The sequence below is a fragment of the Gobio gobio genome (assembly GCF_949357685.1).
Source record: "Gobio gobio genome assembly, chromosome: 10".
Taxonomy (NCBI): Eukaryota; Metazoa; Chordata; class Actinopteri; order Cypriniformes; family Gobionidae; genus Gobio; species Gobio gobio.
In genome coordinates this window covers 11,721,597-11,740,453 of record NC_137116.1, presented here as the reverse complement: position 1 = coordinate 11,740,453, position 18,857 = coordinate 11,721,597, and the positions used below count along the sequence as shown (strand labels likewise).

General features: G+C 43.1%; 2 protein-coding genes across 3 annotated transcripts; one reads left to right on the top strand and one right to left on the bottom strand.

Annotated features, from left to right (window-relative positions):
* Nucleotides 1-132: 132 nt before the first annotated feature.
* mrpl40 (mitochondrial ribosomal protein L40) lies at nt 133-4,245 on the top strand. Of its 2 annotated transcripts, none has more exons than XM_079827008.1 (4): nt 133-278; nt 381-458; nt 1,640-1,795; nt 3,590-4,245. In XM_079827008.1, exons 1-4 carry the CDS (start codon nt 223-225, stop codon nt 3,897-3,899), a joined length of 600 nt encoding a protein of 199 aa, XP_079683134.1. In that variant the 5' UTR covers nt 133-222; the 3' UTR covers nt 3,900-4,245. The 2 variants fall into 2 exon arrangements, with proteins under 2 accessions (XP_079683134.1, XP_079683135.1); XM_079827009.1 differs by having other exon boundaries at nt 148-278; nt 384-458; nt 3,590-4,043.
* Nucleotides 4,098-18,757, bottom strand: cUnh22orf39 (chromosome Un C22orf39 homolog). The gene is made up of 3 exons (XM_079827010.1): nt 18,701-18,757; nt 18,086-18,253; nt 4,098-7,735 (listed from the first exon to the last, which is right to left on the bottom strand). Exons 1-3 carry the CDS (start codon nt 18,725-18,727, stop codon nt 7,604-7,606), a joined length of 327 nt encoding a protein of 108 aa, XP_079683136.1. The 5' UTR covers nt 18,728-18,757; the 3' UTR covers nt 4,098-7,603.
* Nucleotides 18,758-18,857: the final 100 nt, after the last annotated feature.

Genomic DNA, 18,857 nt, shown 5'->3' with positions numbered 1-18,857 from the left:
TAAATAATGCATAATTTACACCTAAACTTACATTAAATTATCTATGTAAAAAGTGTGATATTTAATATTCCTAATATTGGTCGAAAATGAAGATATACAGTAATGTGGAAAGTGCGTATGTGAAACGGACATGACCTACAGAAGCACATTGGTCACCGGAAGGTGTAAAACAGTTTTAATCTCTCATCATTGATGTTTGTGAAGTCGATATTCCTGTAAATTATGGCGGGGATTGTGTGTCGTAGTGTAAACCGGATTATATCGAGTCAAGCATCATGGTACGTATTTGACATTAGAAATCCACGTGCATGTGATAATATCAGTATTTCTCTCAGAGGTCATGATGATGATGATTATGATGATAAATAACTCTTTTACAGTAGCAGTTCTGTGGTTGCTGTCAGACACAGTCACTGGTTCACATCAGTACTTTCCCTGAAAACCTCAGTGCCATTAAGGTCAGTGCAGACACATATACACACTATTCCCTTATGTAAATCAACATAGTTTCTTCTAAAATATATTTTCTGCAGTTTCCTTGCACATATATATGGAAATACCATGGGACTGAGTGACTGGCTGGCATATTTCATGTACTATGTGATGTAATCGTGATTTACTTAAGAACGAATACCATAAAAATACCATGGTACATTTTGTTGAGTTAATATTAACCTTTCTACTTTAAAACTGTGATACAATGGCATTGGTCACCATTGTTATTATACAACAGAAATTAATCTTCTTATAGGGTCATGTCAAGTGGACAATTTCTAGATTCAACATGATTTGTTCTTCAGACATTTCCCTTCAAATGCAATAGGAATCAGCTGTTTTAAATGCAACACATTGAACATGGAGTCGCATTGGGATCCCCATATCTATGGGATTGAACCTTAGATGACCCTTAAAAATGAAGATTCCAAAAGAAAAGTTTGTTAAGAATTGGAACCTAGAAGGATATTGAGATATCTTTAATAGATTTTGAGTTACAGGTATGCAAAGTAGCCCACGTTTGGTTTTTCGCCACTGAAAATTGACCAATTTGCTCATGGAGGCGCATTAAGATCGCCATATCTCTGGGATTGAATCATCGAGGGCCTTTAAAAGAAAGATACCAAAGGAAAAGTTTGTTAAGAATTAGAATCTAGAAGGATATTAAGATATCTTTAATACTTTTAGAGTTACAGGTATGCAAAGTAACCAACATTTGTTTTTTTTCGCCACTGAAAATTGACCAATTTGCTCATGGAGCCACAATAAGATCGCCATATCTCTGGGATTGGATTATTGAGGGGCCTTTAAAAGAAAGATACCAAAGTAAAAGTTTGTTAAGAATTAGAATCTAGAAGGATATTAAGATATCTTTAACACTTTTAGAGTTACGGGTATGCAAAGTAACCAACATTTGGTTTTTTCGCCACTGAAAATTGACCAAATCTCATGTGAAAATTGTCATTTTGACCGTCTCTACAAGATAGTGGATTACTCAATAAATAAATTTAATATTTTGGTTTATTGTGATTTTAACAGTAGAAAATATAGGACTTTGGCCTGGAAACTCTGGACTTGCCATGGTAAAGTTTTTGTACGGGTGTTTCACTATAAGAAACGTTGAGCTTTCTGTCTTGTCCAACAGAGCAGAGCCCAAGAAGAAGAAGAAGGTGGACCCGCGGCGAGAGACAATGATGAAAGAACGTCTGAAGAAGAAGCTTAAAAGATTGGAAAAAGTTCCACCAGAACTGATTCCCATAGAAGACTTTATTACATCAGCCAAGAGCTTCGACGATACCAGGTAAAATAACACACAAATAAGTCTGGACACACCTACTTTGTTCTTTATTTAGCTGTTTTCTACATGTTTAGAGTACTAGTGAAGTGAAAAAACATTATTTATTTTATACAAGTATATATTTTAGAACATAATTTGGACTCTATAAATGGAAAATGCTACAAAATCAAAGCCAATAGTTTGACCAAGTTTGAAGTTGATATCACAAAAATTGAAGTTCTATGAGATTGTGTTTAGGCGCTATACCAAAAATAGCCACCGGTGACACCCACATATCATTGACAATTTTCATTATCACTTCTATCACAGTCAAAAAATATGGAACCATGACTCTCAGACTTTTCCAATGATATGAGTTTTGTCAAGATTAGGAGTTTTAAATAAACAATTGTGCTGAAAATGTTGTAATATGAAACACAATACTGCACACTAAAATTAATGAATGTACTGTTTTCATGGTAAAATAGTTTTCACAGGATGAATACTGAGGGTGAAAGCTTTTGAATGATACCTAATTTATTATGATTAATAAAATATGTGATGGGAGGCAATAAAAAAAGAGCCGCTACAAGGACAGTTAAGGCCTGGGACACACTAGATGTGTGTCTAGTGTGTGCCCTAGATGTGTATATGAACAGACATGATTCGAAAAGGTTAAATGGTCCTGAAAAAAATAGTTACACTTGTACTCCTCATGGTTAAAAATGAACGCATTGTAGGTTAATTTACTGAAAGCTAATTTTTTGAGATATCAACGTCAAATTTGGAACACAACTTGTTTAGATTTATGGCTTTGATTTTCCTACAGGTTTAGAGTAAAAACGTGTTTTTATATGAAAAATTTCATATAAAAATATATATAAATATTTTTGTGCATTTGTCATAACAATAAATGCAAAATTGTATCACTTTTTTCCAAGTTCTCTTTAAATGTTCTCGTCTGCAATAATCGACCAAGTGTCTTCTCTATGAAGAGATCAAACTTCAGTCTGTGCTCCAAAGCCGTTTAAATTGGAAATGTAATGTTCCTTTTACTCAAAATGTGATTAATGGGTATTAAATGGATTCTAACTTTTCCATAAATATAATTTAAGTACCATAAAATCCCATAAAATTACAAAATATTATATAAAAAACATTATCAAGCTGAAATACAGTACAATCAATTAATAAAAAATTGTAATGTAAATATAATTTTTGAATAACGTGAAGAGCACCAGAGTATATAATATATTTGAAAATATATTTTATTCCTTTCCTGACAAAGCTACATTTTACTGATTTAAAGAATCCTGGAGAAAAAATATAATGGTTTCCTCAAAAATATTAAGCAGTTTTCAACATTGATAATAATAAGAAACATTGTTAATAATTGAGTACATCATCATATTAGAATGATTTCTAAAGGATCATGTGACACTGAAGACTGGAGTAAGGATGCTGAATATTCACAAATATAAATTACATTTGAACATATATTCACATAGAAAACAGTTATTTTACATTGGAATAATATTTCACAATATTCATGTTTTTACTGTATTTTTGATCAATAAATGCAGCCTTGGTGAGCATAAGACAAAAACATTAAAAAATCATAATTATTACTTTTGACCGGTAGTGTGTAGACACCAAAAATATGAAACAAACTACTTATATTACAAACATTTTAATGACAGATTTTTCAAGTAATAATGGAATAAAAGGGGCAAAATGAATAAAAAAAACAGTAGAATAAGGCTCATATACATTCTGTAACTTGTGATTTGAATGAATCTGATTCCTTTCACTCTCCAGGACCCGTGAGGCTCCTAAACTGTCTTTTGAGGCGAGCGAGCGCAGAGCTCTTCTGCTGAAGGAATGGTCCAGATACAAGCGCACCCAGCACCAGACAGAGATGGACGTCATGCAGGAGGCGCTGGAGGCCCAGAGGCAAGCGCTGGAGGAGCTGAAGCTGGAGTCAGAAGAGCTGTATAAAGCAGCAGTCAGCCCAGACACGGACATCTTCCCCTTCCAGTGCGACGGGCCCTGTTACACACCGCCAATTACAAACTACGAGGCTCCAGAAGGCAAATACAACGACATCACGCGAGTGTACACGCAGTGAGGATCTGTGTCGCCTCAGAAGGGGATGAAAGTGTTGCTTTCTGGTCTCATGACTGATGAGATGTCAAAAACATCAGAGAAACTGACTGTGAGAATGAAGAGACAAATTAACTTTATGATGTGTTGTTCTTCGTCTGCTCCATTAAATCACACGTTAACACACAAGGACAAAGAATAAAGTTTTTGCAAGTCTTGATGTGATCTTTAAATAATTTGTTTCATCATACCTTTATTGCCAATGACTTTTAGGCGGTCAGTGTCACAGAATACAGAATCATAATAATTACTAATTTACATATTCATTTCTGATTTCTGTAGCACAATAAATAAAGTCTCCAGTCAACATTTTATGTCTTCACTCATAAATGCATATATAGAATTAAAATATTTTAAACTTGCTACAGTTTAATAAGGAAAATAATCAAAACACAGGACATTATCTAATATTTTTGTGCTATATTGACTAATTTCATGAAATTTTTATCAATTTATCAATTCCATATTTAAGTGTTGCACTTGTTGTTACTTTCCCAGTGAGCACCGGGAAAATCTGATCTATAACAGATATATACAGTATATTTTCCATATTTAGTGGGAAAGGCTCCTTTTTAGGTTCAATAGGGTAGTAAAAAACTAAAATAACAAAAACATAAACAAGAAATGGTTCAGTTGCCTTAAAATATTAAAATATGTGGGTAAAATTGATCCACAATTGTAGATAATATAGTTGCAAGCAGCAATCATTGGGGCCAAGCACAACAGAAGCAAACAAGGAAGCCAACTGCAAAAATTAGTAAAGACATTTGAAGACAATTTTAAGCAAAAACCCACATAAACACATTGAGTTGTATAGAGCCAATTTCATGTTTTGTTTCAGTATAGCGCCAGCAAGTGGCACAGTTTTTTGTGTAGTGCTCCCATACATGACTGTCAAATTTGGTGAAAATATCTAATTTTGTTCAGGAGTTATAGACATTTATATTTATGAGCACATTGCATTTTTTTGGCACTTACTATCAAAATTTTGACATTTAGTCAACCTGCTATGATTCAGATTTTCCTATAGTGGTTTCGTCTCAATCGTATTAACGGTTTCAAAGATATTCACAACGTTGAATTAAAGCTGCACTGTGTAACTTTTCCGTCCACTAGAGGTCACCTGTTCAAAACAAAGGCGTAGTTTGATGATGGAGCTGAGGAACCGCTGGAGCGATTGTTAATAAGATGAACGCAACACATGCCTCGTGAGCAGCGGGACTTTTATTATGGCACAGTCGCCAACGCCACTTCTGCTTTTCCGGTCATGTGTATGAGGTAACGCAGCTCTGTTTATCATATTAGACACATCTGAGTGTGTTGAAAAGGAAGTTATGACGTTCGCTCAGCGGCTGCTATGATAATAAAATAATTGTACATTATAAATAATTAAAATTAATTTTGTTTCTGCAAAATTAAATCGGAAACCGAGGGTAACGCAGATATGAAGCCATTGACAGGCGACTTCCTCACACATCCCGGTTCATTGGTTAAAATAGCAATTTACAAACAGTTGGAAACATTTGGGATATTGTAAGTACTCAACTGAACACAATATATAACACTGGCTAAGTGGTTTTGGATATTTTACAGAAATCTTTTTACATAGTGCACCTTTAACCATAAAGCAAAACCTAGCATGTTTGGTATCATTGGCCTCGACAAGGATTAAGGAATCTAATGATATGACTCCCGTGAAAATAAGTAAACCAGACCAAGTTATAAGCTTTGTAATATCTGATTAAAAACTTCTCAGGCTCCTTCCGGGCATTGTGCCGATGACCAATACTGAGTTTCATAACGAGACGCTAATGCGTTCATAAAATAAAGCATTTTACTTCAAAATTATAAATGGCCGACATAGAAAAATTGGATCATTCGACTCAGCAAGCCGCCCGGAATCTAACAGGACCAATTTTATGATAGACATTAGACATTATAAGCAAAAAATAGCCATTTTTCGCATGTGATGATCTGTACCAAGAATTTGATATCGACATGCGTTGCGGAGATATAGCCTTGTGTCTATTTTCGCAAGCGCTACATACAAATTATTTGCACGTTATTCAAAAACTCTTTGATGAATCGACTTGAATCCCATAACATTTTGTTGGTTCAATATGGTTCAATTTTCGTGCAAATCGGAAAAACCGTCTAGGAGGAGTTCGAAAAAGTAGGTTTTTTGGTGGAAAATTTTGGTGGGAAAATTGGCACTACAGAAAATGACGTCATATGGTTCAATCGAATCGTCTTGAGCCACGGTAGTTTCAATGTAGTTTCTAGCCCTTCCGGTTCAAAAGTTATTAGCACAAATGTAAGTCAAACGTTGAACAGGTAGTTGCGCTAGAGCGATTGAGTTAGAAACTCCAAATTTGATATGGTGACATTTCAGACTGTCCTTTATCTGTGTGCCAAATTTCATAACTTTCCCACAAGTGGTTCTATGGGCTGTCATCATGGGTGTCTGAACCATTGTATGAGGGTGGGACAAGACCCACCCACTTTTTACGATCAATGATATTGGACCCACTCACTTTTATCGCCTCTAATTCAGCACATCTGTTCACCTACCCTTAACCGATAAATACTTATTATTAAACATACGTTAGACGCTTTATTTCCACTTTTCTAATATTTTCTTCATTTTTATTGAAAATAAATGCCTTTCCGATCTGATATGTGATGGGAAAAGGGAGCAGAGCGAGTTCAGCAAAAGGCGGATTCAAACCTTGGGTCGATTTTCGTCAAAACTTGATGTCATGCGTCTTACCCCTACAGTATTGCTGCCCTCAATAATATGGTGATTTCTGTAATTTTGTCTGGCCCAACCAGACGTTTAGTAAACAAGGCAATATTTGTGCTTAATATAAATGGCATCTACTCCAGTAAAACTTTTCTGAGAGGACCCACACACATTTTATTTTGCTTCCGTCGCCCATGGCTGTCATACTCTCAAGAGCGGAAGAAGAACACTAACGATTACAAAAGGTGCCTACGCACCTTCAGTGCGTGATTATCTGTCAAAACACATCACTGCGTTGAAACTTTGTATGCATGTTCATGACCCTAAATGAGAAAACGTCATGACAAGAAAAAAACCCCTCAAAAATCGAAACGGGTCAAATTGACCTGCAACACAACACAAGGGTTGATTCATTTAAGTATCTATACCTTTATTGTGATATTTAGCTTTATGCCAGTGATTTTAATGACTTTTACAGAGTTATACCCATTTACATATTCATTTCTGATTTCTGTAACGCAATAAATAATGTCTCCAGTGAAACAATAAAGGCCAAACTCTAGTAAAAACATGTCATGTCTACATTCATAAATGCGTGTATAGAATTAAAATACTGCAAAATTATGGCTTTTGGACTGAAGAGGAAAATAATCAAAACATGTAGGACATCATCTAATATTTTTGTGCTATATTGACTCTTTCATTAAATGCTTGAATGTTTATTTTATTAATTCCATATTTAAGTGTTGCAATAACTTGATCTTGAGGTTTTAAGCTGCGAGCACCAGGAGAATCAGATCTACAGCAGAGCAGAAGCGCATGGGTCCAGGAGAGGTAGTGTGAGGAGATTCCCAGCGGGAGTTCATGCGACTCAAGTGCCTCGTTCTTGCATCATAAACAGTCCCGTGTGATCTGCATGGGAGTGTTCAAGAGTCCTGCGGTTTGTCCTGGTTGAGAGGGAGATGCCAGTCAGCCGGAGGGCTTTTCCGAAGCTCCCAGACCGGAGTGAACTTCCTCTGCTCGGCGACTCGTTTCCTCTCGCTCTCCTGGAGGGATTCCTAATGGTGCGTATGAGATGATGAACACAGCAATATGACACAAACGTAATGCTGGTTACAACTGGTCAAAAGCTTGGATTTTTTTAATGTTTTTGAAAGATGTCGACCAGATGCTGCATTTATTTGATCAAAAATACAGTAAAATCTGTAATATTGTGAAATAATATTACAACTTAAAACAGCTGTTTTATATGTAGTAAAATGTAATTTATTCCTGTGATTTTCAGCATCATTACTCCAGTTTTAATATGGAAGCTTGATTCCACCACATAAAAAAGTAATGCAACTTTTTTTCTTGCAATTCTGACTTTATAACACGCAACTGCAATTTTATATCATGCAATTGTGAGATAAAAAGTCAAAATGATCTTTTAAAGGGGTCATGAATTGAGAAATCAACTTTTCATTCAGTCTTTGATATATAAAAGTTCATGGTGATATAAGAATATCCTGTAAGTTTTGGAGCTGAAAACTTCCTTGTTAGTAAAAAAAAAAGCTTTTATAGACACCAGGCCCAGCAAACGCTCGATCTCAGAATGTGCAAACCCTTGATGTCCTCATGTGGTGAAGCACCGCCTCTGCAGAAGAAGATCAACGCCTACTTCATCACTGCCTGTTATGCCCACCCACCGATTCACGCATATAACATAGGCCTAGTGTTAAACCAGATCGAGCTACCAAACAATAAACATGCCGTTGAGGATTACAAAATATTGTGCAGTGCCTGGGCTCAACAGTAATGCAACATGTAAGTAACTGTGTTAATGCCTGATCTGAAATGTGATGATTAATGTAGTCAAATTTTCTTTGTCTGTGTGTCAGTAAATCAAACCAGTGGCTACTAGGGATGCCACAATTCTCAATATAATATTGAACCATTCGGTACGGCATTCACGGTTCAATACGCGCTTGTGAATTACTTATTTTTCTACATATTCTATAATTTGCCTCCATCCCCTGAACAACGCAACATACATTCACATCACACGTTAGTGGTGGAGTCATACTCACAGAACACTATAGATATTCACAGTCAAGAAAGTTCATTTTTTGCATGCGTTTTAAAGCCTTGCCGGTTTCATTCACGTGCACGCTTTTAACATGAGCTTTTCCGAGCGCGCGCACTAAACAACTGTCAAACACGTGATTACTGAACTAAGTAGTCATCTTACTGCGCTAATACTGTCAAATACACACAAGGTTAACATAAGCACAGTCGGTTATGTCTAAAGTGAAAGTAAAATCGCGTGTGTCTGTATATTAGATGCGTGCAAGTCTTAATTGACAGCAGCGCAGCCTATAGTGAACACGCTGTCCTTAAAGGGACAGTTCACCTCTAAAATTATGTCATTGTTTACTCACTCTAATATTGTTCCAAACCTGTATTCATTTCTCGATGACAGAATTTTCATTTTTGAGTGAACTATCCCTTTAATGTTAATACAACAACAAAAGACAAAGAGAAAATCACTCACTGCTCTTGACTGAAAAACTAATACAGTAGCTTTAATAAGAATCAATGTATAATTTATAGTGAAGTCTATGTAGTGTTTTATTTTTACTTTTATTCATTCAATTTCATACTTAAATGCTGCTGTACAGCTCTGAGCTGCCAGTGTAAATCTTTATATAGGCCTATATTTATTTTATATTTTACAATACACTAGGAATGTGTACAAGGGTTTTTTTAAAGTAAAGTTTTAAGTTTAAAGGGTTAGTTCACCCAAAAATGAAAATTCTGTCATTAATTACTTACCCTCATGTCGTTCGACACCCGTAAGACCTCCGTTCATCTTCAGAACACAAATGAAGATATTTTAGTTGAAATCTGATGGCTCTGAAAGGCCTCCATTGGCACAATGGCACGGTTCACTCTCAAGACCCTTAAAAGGCACTAAAGACGTTGTTACAAAGTCCATCTCACTACAGTGGTTCTACAATAACTTTATAAAGCGACGAGAATAGTTTTTGTGCGCAAAAAAACCCTAAATAACGACTTACATAGTGATGACGATTTCAAAACACGGCATCATGAAGCTTCGAAGCGTTATGAATCAGTGAGTCGAATCATGATCGGTTTTGAAATCGTCATCACTATATAAGTCGTTATTTAGGGGTTTTTTTGCGCACAAAAACGATACTCGGTTACTTAACGTAACCTCGGTTCTCTCTAGAAGAGGGAACGAGTATTGCGTAAGTTCCTTACGCTACGGGAAAGTATTCTTTCTTCGAGATTTCTGAAAAACCCAAAATTATCCTTAATTTTGTAACATTGTCAACGCAGTGCGGCAGCCTGGCAGACCATAGCAGGCTATTCCAGCGTGCTATTGGCTGCTCTGCTGGCAACTGCAGCAGCCTATCGGTGAGCCCGCGTGACGTGGCGACCAATGAGGGCGCTTCGCGCCCACCTGGCTTCATTTGCCTACAGGTGGGGCGTGGCCACGTGTATATAAGCAGGGCTCACGGGCTGCATATTCGGTTTTCGTAGTTCTGAAGCGTAAAAGCCCGCGGGGCGCACGGCAAGGAACGCAATACTCGTTCCCTCTTCTAGAGAGAACCGAGGTTACGTTAAGTAACCGAGTATCGTTCTCTTACGAGAGGTTCTCTCGTATTGCGTAAGTTCCTTACGCTACGGGAACATATTGTCAACGCCGTGCGCGCCTCGCATACAGCATATGTATCCCAGGGAACCGGGGACCATAACACTGCTCGGGCAGGGTGGCCGGTAAAGGAAACGGGCCACCACATATACGGACACTTCGTTTGAACTGACGGGTGGTTACAACGGGTGGTTACAACACCCTGCCTTATGAATGAGGGAACGGCACCTGCCGGTCGCCTTCAAATTCACCACACCTTGTCTCATGAATGAGGGAACGGCAAGGCCGGTCGCCTTCAAATTCACAATATCTTGTCATATGAGTGAGGTAACGGCACCGCCGGTCACCTTCGAACTCACAACAGCTCTTTTCGTAAATGAGGGAACGGTACCGCCGGTCTCCTTCAAATTTACATAAGCCTTGTACCGAACTTACTACCAGTATGTGAGCTATGTCTGCGCAGAATCACCGGGCAGAACCAACAGCCTTATTGAACTGATAACACTTTCGCCTGTAAGGCAGGAACTTCCAGATTGTAAAATCTCACGAACGTAGACGGGGAGGCCCAGCCTGCCGCCACGCAAATATCGTGGATGGAAATCCCTCTGGCCCAAGCCCACGAAGAGGCCATGCCTCTGGTGGAGTGTGCTCTGACACCTAGCGGGCACTGCAGGTGTTTGGAAGCGTATGCAGTTGCAATCGCGTCCACTATCCACCTGGACAGGGTCTGTTTCGAGGAGGCGAGACCTTTAGCGCGCCCTCCAAACGAAACAAATAGCTGCTCAGAACGCCTGAAGGCGGCGGAGCGTGTGACATAAACCCTCAATGCCCTGACAGGGCAGAGGATATTGCCACCATCCCCCTCGTCGGATGCTGGCAGAGCCGAGAGGGAGATAATCTGCACCCTGAAAGGAGTGCCGATCGCTTTGGGGACATAACCATGCCTCGGTCTGAGAATGACCTTAGAGTCATTAGGACCGAACTCCATACACGTCGGGCTCCCCCACGCGTTTCACTGAAGCCAGAGCTATCAGGAACGCGGTTTTTAGCGAAAGGAACCTTGGTTCCACAGTCTCGAGCGGTTCAAAGGGATGAGCCTTCATGGCCTCTAGGACCAAGGCCAGATCCCAAATAGGAACCGATGGGAGCCGCGGGGGATTCATCCGTCTAGCTCCTCTGAGGAAACGGATGATGAGCTCGTTCCTTCCTAGCGTGCTGCCTAGCGTCGTCTGGGCGAACGCTGCTATAGCCGCTACATACACTTTGAGCGTGGAAGGGGACCTGCCCAGTTCCAAGAGCTCCTGGAGGAAGGAGAGCACCCGCTGGACGCCACATTGCTGCGGTTCCAATCCCTTGGAAGCACACCACTCAGTGAACACCGACCACTTAGAACTATATAACCGCCTCGTCGAGGGGGCTCTAGAGTGTGAGATCGTGTTCATAACCCCTTCGGGCAGGTCAACGGGTATCCGTTGGTCACCCATACATGCAGAGACCATCGCTCTGGATGGGGATGCCAAACTGACCCTCCTGCTTGAGAGAGGAGGTCTGCTCTCAGCGGAACTGGCCAGGGGGGTGAGTGCGACAGCTTCACCAGCTCTGGGTACCAAATCTGGTTCTCCCAGCGCGGCGCTATAAGGAGCACCGGGCGGCGCGTTTCCCTGATTTTCGCTATAACCTGGGTCAATAGGGAAATCGGCGGGAAAGCATACAGCGGGAGGCTGGGCCAAAGTTGGGACAGCGCATCCTCGCTTTTGGACAAGAACGTCGAGCAGCGGGCGTTCTCTTTTGTTGCAAAGAGGTCGAGCTCCGCTCTGCCGAATAGGCGCCATACCAGCTGGACTGTCTGGGGGTGCAGGGACCATTCTCCTGGGAGAATGAGGCCCCTGGACAGCTTGTCCGGGCCCACGTTGAGGTGACCCGGAACGTGCGCCGCTCTCAGCGAGCGCAGCGAGCTGTGTGCCCACACGAGCAGGCGTTCCGTCAGATTGCCCAGACACCTGGACCTGACACCGCCCTGCCGGTTCACGTAGGACACCACCGTGGTATTGTCCGACCGGACCAACACATGGTGTCCCCGTATAAACGGGAGAAACTGCTTGAGCGCGTTCTCTACCGCTATCATCTCCAAACAGTTTATGTGTAGGAGTTTTTCTCCGCTCGACCAGAGGCCCGAGGCCGGTCTGCCCTCGAAAACGGCGCCCCAACCCGAGGTGGAGGCGTCCGTCGAGATGACTTTGCGGTGTGAGATGGCCCCCATTGTCACTCCCCGCTGGTACCAGTCGGCTACTAACCAGGGCTCTAGGGCTGCAACACAGCCCTGAGTCACTCTGATCCTGAAACCTCCGGCAGCCCAGGCTCTGTGAGGCACTCGGGCGTTTAACCAGCGTTGCAGCGGGCGCATGCGCATTAAGCCCAGCTGGAGCACAGCTGCAGCTGAGGCCATACGTCCCAGCATCCACTGAAAAAGCTTGAGGGGTGCGATTTTGCCCGGCCGGAAGTACGCAGCCATGCGCCGAACTTGGCGCGTGCGTTGTGGTGACAGGCGGGCAGACATAGCCACAGTGTCCAGATTCAAACCCAGAAATGAGGTTGATTGCGTGGGCACTAATGAGCTCTTGGTCCAGTTGACCGTGAGCCCCAGGCTGTCCAAATGGCTGAGCAGCATTGCCCTGTGGGCGAGGAGCTCGGCCTCTGACTGCGCCAGGATGAGCCAGTCGTCCAAGTAGTTCAATATTCGCATCCCCCGGTTTCTCAGGGGAGCGAGGGCCGCGTCCATGCACTTCGTAAATGTACGGGGTGCTAGTGACAGGCCGAACGGAAGGACGGTGTATTGATAGGCCTGGCCGTCGAAGGCGAATCGTAAGAATGGCCTGTGACGCGGCGTTATCTTGATTTGAAAATATGCGTCTTTCAAATCTAGGGAAATTAGCCAGTCTCTCGGGCGAATATGCGCGAGGATCTGCTTGGTCGTAAGCATCTTGAACGATCTCCTCAAAAGAGCTTTGTTCAGACGCCTCAGATCCAGAATCGGTCTGAGCGACCCGTCCCTTTTTGGCACGAGAAAATATCGGCTGTAAAAGCCTGACTCGCTCATAGAATGGGGAACCGGTTCTATAGCCCCTTTGCACAGCAGCGTGGCTATCTCCGCTCGAAGTAGATGTGCTACTTCTTCGCTCACTCTCGTCTCTATACGCGCACAGAAGCGCGGAGGGCGGGCGAGCGAACTGCAGAGTGTAGCCGTGCTTCACTGTTCTCAGCACCCATTCTGATACACCTGGAATGGCTTCCCACGCTTTCGCGTGTGCCAAACGGGACAGAACGGCCTCTGGGCTCGAAACGCCGCGTTTCGCGGGTTTGACGGCCCGTATAAGAGGGGCGGGCGCGGTGCGCGCGCTCTCTGTGCTGTGGGCCAGCCGCTCGCTTTCGGTGGCTGGCCGCCTTACACACTGTGTCTCTACCGCTTTGAGCGGGGAATGTCTTGTGTGTGGCCCTACACTCATCGCTTCGGCCACCTTGGGCGGAAAACAAATGGTGTGTGGCGCGGTGCGTAGCGCCTGAGGCATAATGTTGGCGAAAATGTGTGAGCGCGTTTGAGCGGGCACAACTCTTACGCGTGGAACATGACCGGTTAAGAGTGGCTGTGTGACAGCGCGTGTGGTGGCTAGGCGTGGACGCAGACAAGCGGACACGTGACCTAACTCTAGCACTCGAGCGGCCGGAGGCCGCTTTATGTGAGTGGGGGACACGGGGTTTATAGTGCTTATGTGCAGGGGTGAACACAGAAAAGTGGGCACATTTACTGCATTTGAAACACATACGGCGTGAGCCGTGCAACCAGAAATAATGCAACTTTTGTGATTTCTCTGGTTCGCCGTAAAAACGGCGGTCGTTGACAGGCGAGAGGGCGTTTTTGCCGGCTCGTTGGCTGCGTGAAATTCCTCTGCAGCAGCCACAGTGGTGGGGGCTGACAGGAAAAAGAGTTTTGACGGTGGTCCGGCCGCAGCGGGACTTAACCGTCGTTTCTTGCCTCTGGCTAGGAGGGCTTTGGAGGCTCGGACTTCAGCACGATCCTAGGCCGGGGGCCCCGAGGGGGAGGCGGCCTACCGTGGCTGGAAGAGCGCGATCTGGGGCGGCCGCTCGGTCTTCGCTGAGACGAAGGGGGCCGCGCCGGGCGCTGCGCGGAGCTCGGTGCTGGCTGGTCGCGAGGACGGCGAGCAACGGAGCTACTGCTGGCGCCTGGGCGTCGAGGCAGGAAGAGGTTCATGGCCTGCGTCGTCTTCTGTACTTCGGAGAAGCGGTCGACGATCCCCTTGACCGCTGGTCCGAAGAGCCCAGATGGAGAGAGCGGGGCGTTTAAGAAGGCCGCGCGCTCTGTTTCTCGCATGTCCGCGAGCGTGAGCCAGAGGTGGCGCTCAGCTACCGTGAGGGAGGCCATAGAGCGTCCGAGGGCCTGTGCTGCGGTCTTGGTAGCGCGGAGGGAGAGATCCGTCGCGCTTCGCAAATCCGTGATCAGCTCAGCGTCACAGCTCCTCTCGTCCAGATCACGGAGGAGATTGGCTTGGAGGATTTGCAGCACGGCCATAGAGTGCAGAGCAGACGCAGCTTGACCGGAGGCAGCGAAAGCGCGGCCGATCAGCGATGACGTCACTCTGCAGGCCTTAGACGGGAGGGCAGCCTTTGAGCGCCAACCAGAAGGCGGGCAAAGGTGCGCTGCGACCGCCTCTTCCACCGGAGGGATAGCGTTGTAGCCTTTCTCAGCCGCGCCGTCAACTTGTGAGAGCGTCGAAGAAGCCTGAGACGAGACCCTCGCGGAGAATGGCGCGTTCCAGGACTTCGCGAGCTCCTCGTGAAGCTCTGGCATGATGGAGCAGCTGTCGGCGCGTTCCGCGGCCGCATCCGCCTCATCCCCAGAGGCGGCAACAGAAATGGCGGCCTGGGGTGGGGGCGGGGAAGGCGAGAGTGAAGCGGGCGGGAAGGGTTCCGGCGAGCTTCTCTCGGCAAACTCCGGAGTCCGCTGCGAGCGGCGCTTTTTCCTGCGCGGCTTAGCAGAGACTGGAGGGATGTCATCTTCGAACTGATCGAGTCGAGCCCGCAGGGTCGACATCGTTAGTTCTTCGCACTCCGGGCATCCGCCGGCGAGAAGTGCGGCGGCGGCGTGATCACGGCCCAGGCAGAGAGCGCAGATCACATGGCGGTCCCCGGAACTGAGCTGCGCGTGACACGAGCCGCAGGTGGAACGAGACATTTTTAGAAAAACGCTCGGCTCTTTTTGTGAAAGTGTGACGCAGCGGCGACAACACTGAGCAATAAAAGGATATAATGCTGCCGGATAGCAGAGCAGGCACGGATGGCTGAAGGTGGCGCGATGCTGCCGGCTTCCTCAGGCGCTGTCCTCTGCTTGCTCGTCTGCACGTTCAACGGCGGCGGGTTCCAGATCCAGCGATGCGAAGGGCTTCGCTGAAGAAAAGAAGATCGAATATGCAGCCCGTGAGCCCTGCTTATATACACGTGGCCACGCCCCACCTGTAGGCAAATGAAGCCAGGTGGGCGCGAAGCGCCCTCATTGGTCGCCACGTCACGCGGGCTCACCGATAGGCTGCTGCAGTTGCCAGCAGAGCAGCCAATAGCACGCTGGAATAGCCTGCTATGGTCTGCCAGGCTGCCGCACTGCGTTGACAATGTTACAAAATTAAGGATAATTTTGGGTTTTTCAGAAATCTCGAAGAAAGAATACTTTCCCGTAGCCTAAGGAACTTACGCAATACGAGAGAACCTCTCGTAAGAGAACTATTCTCATCGCTTCATAAAGTTATTGTAGAACCACTGTAGTGAGATGGACTTTGTAACGACGTCTTTAGTGCCTTTTAAGGGTCTTGAGAGTGTACAGTGCATTGTGCCAATGGAGGCCTTTCAGAGCCATCAGATTTCAACTAAAATATCTTCATTTGTGTTCTGAAGATGAACGGAGGTCTTACGGGTGTCGAACGACATGAGGGTAAGTAATTAATGACAGAATTTTCATTTTTGGGTGAACTAACCCTTTAAGTAAGGGTTTTCAATTATTTTAAGTAAAGTAAAGAAAGAGTATTGCAATAAAAAAATAGTCTTTTTTCTCCTTAACCTCTTGCTGTTCCTGTCGCCTAAGAATAGAATAACAAAAAACTGATGTGACAAGCCATCAGAACCGAACCGAAAACTGTGGTTAAAAACCGAGGTATGTATTGAACCGTGGACTAACTGTATTGTTGCATCCCTAGTGACTACACATCAACTTGCGTTGTTTCTCTTAGTAGGATGAAAATAATCTGTTATTTAACGGTGATTAAATTCTATAAAGAAAACGATCAAAGAAAGCTCCCTTTGCAATCGTTTGAGCAGTGTGCGCTGAACCCGTCAATCAAACAGGAGAGTTGATCAGTGACGCATTTATCAGTGACTCCCGTTTAATTCAAACAATCTCTTAACTATATCACGTTTGCCTGGTTAGTGAAGATGAAAGCATTCGTTAGTGCAGTGGTTCCCAACCACGTTCCTGGAGGACCCCCAACAGTACACATTTTGGATGTGTCCTTTGTCTGACACACCCACATCAGGTCTTGGAGTAGCTACTAATGAGCTGATGACCTGAATCAGGTGTGTTTGATTGAGGAGACATGCAAAATGTGCACTGTTGGGGGTCCTCCAGGAACGTGGTTGGGAACCACTGCGTTAGTGTACAGAAACTGAGTTGCAATGATGAGATCACTGCTTTCATGAGCTCAACATGTGTGTGATCGGCTACAATGATCATCTCTCCAACCTTTCATGCCACGATCTGAATATAATGCCATAGATCTTAATATAATGCAACACTTTTCACGATTAGTTAACCATGAGAGCTGTAACAGTAAAAACGCACTAAAAGAGAGAGTAATACTATTTCAAATGCAAAGACGTTAGCCAATCACAGCAGTGGGTGTTTACACTGAAGTCTCCCAACAGACACGCCCCTTGAAACAGAGCGTTCAGAGCAGAGGCTAAAATCAGGATCGAAAAATGCCTTTTATTTATAAATTATGACAATGTTTGATGTAAAAAGCATTCTAACATTATAAGTGCACCCCAGGAAACATCATAAAACAATAAAACAACGCAGTTCATGACCCCTTTAAATTGTTCCGTGGCAGAAACCACCTTCCATAATTTAGTGTCACATGATCCTTCAGAAATCATTCTAATATGCTGATTTTCTGCAGTTATTATCAATTATTACTGATGATCAATTTTTACTGCTTAATATATTTTTTGGAAACCTTGTTTCAAGGTTCAAAGTTCAAAAGAACCGCATTTATTTGAAATAAAAAAATATTTACTGTCACTTTTGATCAATATAATGCATTTTTGCTGCATAAAAACATTAATTCCTTCTTTTTTTAATCTTTTACCCCAACTTTCGAATGGTAGTGTATCACGGTTTATTGTTTTCAACATTGATAATAATCATAAGTGATTCATGAGCATCAAATCCTCATATTAGAATGATTTCTGTGACGCTGAAGACTGGAGTAATGATGATAAATTCAACTTTGATCACAGGAATTAATTACACTTTACTATGTATACACATAGAAAACAGCTGATTTACAATGTGAAAAATATTTCAAATTTTTTATTACATATGGTGAGCATAAGAGACAAAAACATAACAAAAATCTTAATATTTCCATACATTTGACTGGTAGTGTAAGTCAAATTTGTCTAGACTCACCCTGGCTTGTGTGCTGTGGTTGTTTTCCCACTCTTTGCAGGTGTAATAGTCTTGTTTCCACTGCTGGCAGGCCGGTGATTTTCCGTAGGTGTAGTATTCATGGAATCTGTTGAATAAACTCTTGCAGTGCTTGAATTCACTCCAGTAAACGTCACAGGAACGTGGTGGCTGTGGACAAGAGTTAAAAACACACTCATTAACATAAACAGATACTATTTTAGGTCCAAAACAAAAGTCATGCAGTATAACTGGCAGAACTACAAAGAAGTACTGTGGTTGTACCATGGTAAAATAATGGCATTCAATATCAGTATGGTAATAATAATAATAATTGTACTGTATAGTACTGAGGGATTACACTTAAAAATGAACTATTTAGTGGCACTGAGACAGTACATGTACAATATTTATGAAGAAAAACATTGTAATTCACATCAAAAGCATAGTAGTACCATGGTATTTCTTTGTTAGTGAGATAAAATGGCTTTACTAAGGTTAAGTTGTACTCTTCATTATGCAAATACACTTGGGAAATTACACAATATATACTATATTTACAAAGCAAACGCAAAACTAAACATTTGCATAGAAAACATAGATTGTTGTTAGACTGACCCTCCACTGTGAGTGTGACCCTGCCATAACGCGCGCTCTTCTTCTCTGCTGGTGACTTTTGTTTTGTCAGCGTTTTAGTTCTCCACTGCCACCTATTGACAATGTTGAATAAACTGATATTGGCCTTAAAATTAAATCTATTATTAAATAAAACATT